This window comes from Micropterus salmoides, unplaced genomic scaffold, assembly GCF_014851395.1.
Source record: "Micropterus salmoides isolate LMB-PRFRI ecotype aquatic unplaced genomic scaffold, ASM1485139v1 Ms_hic_scaffold_17, whole genome shotgun sequence".
Classification (NCBI taxonomy): domain Eukaryota; kingdom Metazoa; phylum Chordata; class Actinopteri; order Centrarchiformes; family Centrarchidae; genus Micropterus; species Micropterus salmoides.
Window position 1 is genome coordinate 10,414,876 of NW_024040817.1, and position 6,000 is coordinate 10,420,875.

At 38.6% G+C, this 6,000-nt stretch overlaps 1 protein-coding gene across 2 annotated transcripts in view; it reads left to right on the top strand.

Annotated features, from left to right (window-relative positions):
* Window positions 1-5,705, top strand: part of nudcd1 (NudC domain containing 1) — a 42,697-nt gene extending 36,992 nt beyond the window's left edge. For both annotated transcript variants that reach the window (XM_038724577.1, XM_038724576.1), the window contains exons 9-10: window positions 2,063-2,222; window positions 4,986-5,705. In XM_038724577.1, coding sequence (XP_038580505.1) covers window positions 2,063-2,222; window positions 4,986-5,275 — 450 coding nt within the window. In that variant the 3' untranslated portion in view covers window positions 5,276-5,705. The remainder of the gene's footprint in view (window positions 1-2,062; window positions 2,223-4,985) is intronic.
* The last annotated feature ends 295 nt before the right edge of the window (window positions 5,706-6,000 follow it).

Sequence of the window (6,000 nt, forward strand, 5' to 3'; positions counted from 1 at the left end):
AACACAAAAAGCAGGCCAGAGGTTGTGTTGTAAAATCATGAGATAAAAGCCTCATGAATGGATTTTTCCCTTTTTTAGAATGTGACCATTAGTAAGCCACAGGATATCTGAGGAAATAGTTTCATTTGACAAAACCAGCAACCCTCTGGTTCCCAAGCCATGTCCCAACAGACTGAGCTAATGCCACCCCATCCTTATCCACGTCTACTCCCACGCAGCAATAGTATCTATTAGTAAGAGCTAAAAAAAGTTTTGCTTGAAAAATATGCTTAAATGATAATCAATAATCAGTATGGAAACTGTACTATTCAAGGTCTGTGGATACTCCTGAGTAACTGGGACATTGTTGCTGTTGAGTTTTTCATATGCATTTCATCAGTGCTCTGAAGAGCACCACTGAAACACAGTTCATCTCCATTTTGTTGGTGTGGTGGCCGATGTTGATCAAAGTTGGATCTCAAAATCTTGGCACTAAAAACTGCATGGTCAGAAACCACCACCATGTTGACTTGTTTTTGTGTGAACTGACCCTGTAAGGTTTCCCACTTCAGGAACGTATCCTGAAAGATGTCAATAACAATTTTGCCTTTAAGTTGATGGGAAATGGTAATATACAATTTGGCATGTGTGCCATGGAGGGCTGACATCAGCTGATGTCACTGATTGATTAGCATTTCTTAGTGCAGAGAGGATAAACTAATCAGTGAAATCACTTGCAGGAGGCTTTGAATTTATTAAAACCTGCACACACTCTGCCCTCCACAACAAATAAAGTCTTCTGATTTATGTCAGTTTAATTCAGTGCAACTATTCTTTTTTTTCTTTTTATTAGTATATTGTTCACAATAATTACCCGGGCAGTTGTTGGTGTCCCTGTCAGTCAACACACACACAGACTCTACTAAAGCATGAGCGAACATCTGCCGCATGCTCAAAGTCAAACACAAGTGGCAAAAAAAATCTGAGAGTGAAAGAGTGATGGCTTGCTAAAAGGCTTGTCATTGTACTCAACCATCCACCACCAACATATGGGTTGGTTTTGCAGAATTTTCAATGCCTGTCAAGTGTGTGTTGAGATGGGGAGGACAGCGCTGCCTGACAGCCTCTGAGACATGTTGGCAGTTGGATTCGCAGGACGTGGGTTGACTCCCAGTCAGGGATTGGTGTGAACAGACAGATGTCAAGGATCGATTATGTCACAGCAGCGGTCATTTTCTTTCCAAAGCAAATGGAGTCAGACTAGAATAGCACCAAACCACACACATGCAATTACGTCAAGCACATTCATCAGAGTGAAGTGAATGTTGGGCAAATACATGGACTTTTATGGCCGTTATCACGTACTGTTCAGTACAGCCTTTTACCCAGTATGGCCATGCTGGATTTCAAGATGGAGATCTGCCACAAACTGTAATCTTAAATTCTCCATTTAATGATATTGGTGACCATGTGGGAAGAAACGTGTGGAGAAACCTATACACATTTTCTTGCTGGTTTTATTGAATCAATTGAAAAAGAGGACAAAAACATAAATATAGGAATAACATGAAAGCCACCACATTCCACATGAGATAAATATAAAATGTAAGCTAGAAATTGGAAATGTATTTGCAAAACAAACCAGAGATGCATTTACCAATAAACTGATAGAATGAAGAAAGAGAATAAAGAAGGAAGGAGGTAAATATAAGGAAGGAATTAGGATAGTAAGAAAGGAATTAAGGAAAGAAGTAAACAAACTCAATGTTTCATGCCATTTCATCAAAAAATCAAAAAATTTCCATTTTGGGAAATATCATGTCCTTGTGAGGGCAGATTGTGTCTTGTCAAAGTCAGTTAACCTGAGAAACTCTGGGTAAGATCCATGAATGATGGGAATCGTACTGTAATGCATTGCATTTTACCTGCTTTATACAGTGGAGGAGGTGCTGCTCCTGGGTCACAGAGGGATACAATCAGAGAATACTTGTTATTTATACTGTAAAATAGTATTATTGACAGACTCCAAAACTGAACTGACTTGAATTATCTTCACCTTTCCCTTCGGTCCGTCTCCCTCCAGGTGAATCTAGGCAGCAATCAGTACCTGTTCACAGTTGAAGTGAACCCATCTGAAATGCCGTGCCTCTGTCTCAGACATGATGTGGACGCTCTGGTGTGGCAGCCCCATCCTGACCAACCCAGTAACATGTGGGAGCACATCGCCACATTCAATGCCTTGGGTAAGCGCTTCAACTAAAAACACCTATTCTAATGCTTCCAGTAGGCATATGAATTTATTTGTATCTGCAATAGAAATATATGTTGCAGTATTAGTCACTGGTAGAATGTAGTGCATTTGCTTAAGAATGGTACTTAAGTACAGATTTAAGGTACTTTCTACTACACTACAATTCAGAGGGTATACTTAACTATATACTCGTTACATTACAAAGTAAAAGTTTTGCATATAAACATATGAAGATCTGATAAAAATATGTTTTGTTGATTGATGAATTAGTTGATTGACAGAAAATTAATTGGAAGATATTTTGATAATTGTTAAGTAAACTTTTTCATGCAAAAATGTTTTTATAGTTCCTTTGCTTCTCAAATGTGAAGACTTGCTGCTTTTCTTTTTAATTATTTTAGGGTGTTTATAATCATTTTGAGGTTTGTACTGTTGGTTGGACAAAATGAGTATTATGAAGGTGTCACTTTGGGCTCTGGGAAATTGTGGGTAATTGTGGGTAATTTCTCACCATTTTCTGAATTTTTACAAACTAAACAATCAATCGATTGATGGAGAAAATAATCAGTAATCCATAATGAAAGGAAGGCTATGTCCATGTTTTATACAGTCTATGGTGGGGACAGTCTCAGTGCCCCTAGTGGTGAAAACTGTACTCCTTTGAAGACATTTGAAATGTTACATTAGTCACAGTATGTGGGAGTGGTTTTCAGATGTTGGCGGCATTACCAGCTGAAGCTTGATCTCCGTTTTTGATGAACGATGACAACTTGAGTTGAATTATTCATTCTCGCAGCCATTAACTTTGTTTACAGTCGCTGTCACACTGCTGCTGTCCCTCTAGTGCTGCAATGGATAGGCAACAAATCATTTTAAATGGTGGCCATAAAACTGCAGTTAATGACTAGAGGTAGTTCACCTACACTGCTTGTGCCCTAGAAGGACACAAAAAGGAATGTATCTAAAATAGTTTGAAAACAGGATCATTAACAGAGCTCTTCTCTGCCATATATATAAACCATACAATGAGGTCTGGGATAACTGGATTATATTGTGCCACTTAGCGTAGTCACTGACTGATGTGTTGAGGCTGTTAATTTAACTCCAAATCTCAAACCAAATACCCATGCCATCAGCCAGTGTACTCATTTCTAGAGTCTCTTTCAATCAGTCCTCATTTAGTATTTCTATCTATCCTCAACGATGGCATCTAAAACAAGTTTCATTTCAATTTTCCACTCTGACAACATCAGGTACAACATCATCATTTGTCTTCTTTCTTTTTTAACAAAGCAGTTTTAACTACCTGCACATCTCTGTTTGCAATACATCACCCGATTTGAGAGTGCAGATAGATCCCTGGTGATATTTTCAAAATGATGTCAGTGGGTCCAAATGAGGCTCAGAGGAAAATGGGCTGAAGAAAAGCATGTCTGAACACCAAAATCAGGCGTGTTAAGGTGCAACGAAAATACTGTAGTTTTCCCCTTGCACAGCATTTAGTGGATCATTCAAAGGTTGCTTATATTCATATAGAAATAATATGTTAGGCACTGTTAAAACAACGTGTATGTAAATCTCTAATGAATTTCAGGGTGAAAAATGTTTTTGAGAGAGTAGAAATTATACAAGGCAAAAATGAATTTGTATTGATTGCTGTTAGCCTGGGCTCTACTACAACATGGTTTTGTAAAACTAATCTTATTAGTCTTAATGACAAGGTGGAGCAGCAGTAGAGAAAAATGATCCACCTTCTGTTATTGAAACACTCTGCTGTCAGATGGGAAATCTCAGCACTCAGGAAGTGGCTAATCAGATTTTAGGAGTGAAAGGTAATGCGTTTTTCTCAGTTCACCAGCATTAGGTCTTTTGTCCTCTCTTGTCGTCGTGGTATGAAGTGACCACAGACCAAACATGAGTGTGCTGTGTGCAGTTCAGTGATGGCAAATAATTGAAGTTTAAGGAATTTTTATATACCTTTCTGCTACTCTGAACCTGAAGAACGGAACTGAAAAGAACTGAAAATCTGTATGTGTTGCGAGTTTTAACGTGATTTGTAGGGCAGTAATTACACTAACCTTTAATTTTTGATTATCCAGAGCCCAAGTTGATGTCTTCAAATTACTTGTTTTGTCCGTTCAATCAAAAACCTGAAGATATTTATTCTACACTGAAATTAAATTGCAAAAATCTAAAAATCCTCATATTTAAGAGGCTGAAAATGTTTGCCATTTTAGCTCAAAAATGACTTCAACAACATCGTCAACTAATTGTGTTAGTGCGAATGTTTTACTTTATTGCTATAGAACCATTTTGATATGTGAATGTCAAACATGTATACCATCTCTGCTTCCTTATTGTGGCCTCTTTCTCAAAAACTGAATTCATTAATTGCACCTGTGCCTTCTGTAGTTAAATCTCCTGAAATCCTGAATCCATAATTAACTAATGCAGGTCTGGGGGACTGAAACGTTTGCAAATTTTAACCTTCTCTTTTGCTACACCTGAGCACCCAGTGCAATAAAGCTTTAAGGCTTTTTATTTCAGCAACTTGCCTGTTTTTTGCACTATCAAGCCAAATTCAGTCCATGGACCTTCTGGGTGCCTAAAGAGCAGCGCTTGACCTTGTACCTTTGAGCAAGGCCTTGATATCCCAACTTCTCTAGAGGAACTGCTTTATTACTCTGCTTACTGAGTGTGAACAGGTTGCAACTGTTAAAGATCCTCTCTGCGTGTCTCTAATCTGTTTTCATAGGCTACGTCCAGGCATCCAAACGGGACAAAAAGTTTGCGACCTGCGCTCCGAACTTCTCCTACGCTTCACTGTGTGAGTGTCTCCGCCGCACATTCATCTACCGGCAGCCGTCGCCGGTGGAAACCGTCCTCTTCAACAGGAAGCAGGGCCGTCAGGTAGGGCAGGTTGCCAAACAACAGGTGGCCAGCCTGGACTCTGATAAACCAATCCTGGGCTTCAGAGCAACCAATGAGAGACTGTACATCCTGACCTCCAGTAATCTCTTTGTTCTAAAGGTCAATAACGATTAGATTTGGAACAGTTAGTTTTAGATTTTCTTCTCCTACCCCCAAATAGCGCCATCATTCCAAACTGAAGATGTTATCCGCTGAAACTGATAAAAGAAATGTCCTGATGTGTAAATCTGAGCTTCATCTCTCAGCACTGAGTTCTCCTCATGTTTCTTCTGTGTTGTGAAATGTCTATGAGATCGAAAGTAAGGAACCATGTTCTGAAAGAGAAAATACAATAATAAACTTTCACTAAAGCTGGAACTTTTTTTGAAATTCATTAAGAAAACAAATATAAATTATTAAAAATCTTTCAATGCTTTAGTTCAGCAATCACATTTCATACATGTACATTTCATATATGTAGTGTGCTATTAATAATGCTACTGCGTCATTACAGACATTTGTAATCTGTAATCATGAATTGGAATTAATAAATCCGTCAATGTCATCAGTGCAGTGCTGGCTGTGTTGAGCTGATGGCTGGTTGTGGTATTTTGTCAGATGGTCAGTGGGGAGGAGGACACTGAGGAAATCCCTCTGCTTGGCTCATTTTATAACTATCACTGTGGAAGTATGAGAGAAGCAACATTCATTTCCATAAATTTCCATAAACATGTTTCACACATCACACTGGCTCCGGTTGTATTAGCCTCAATCTTGGATGGATCAGTTGGACTTGGAGCATAAAATCAAGGGGTGTAATAATTCAATCATGTCTGCTACCAATTTTGTTTGTTTTTTAA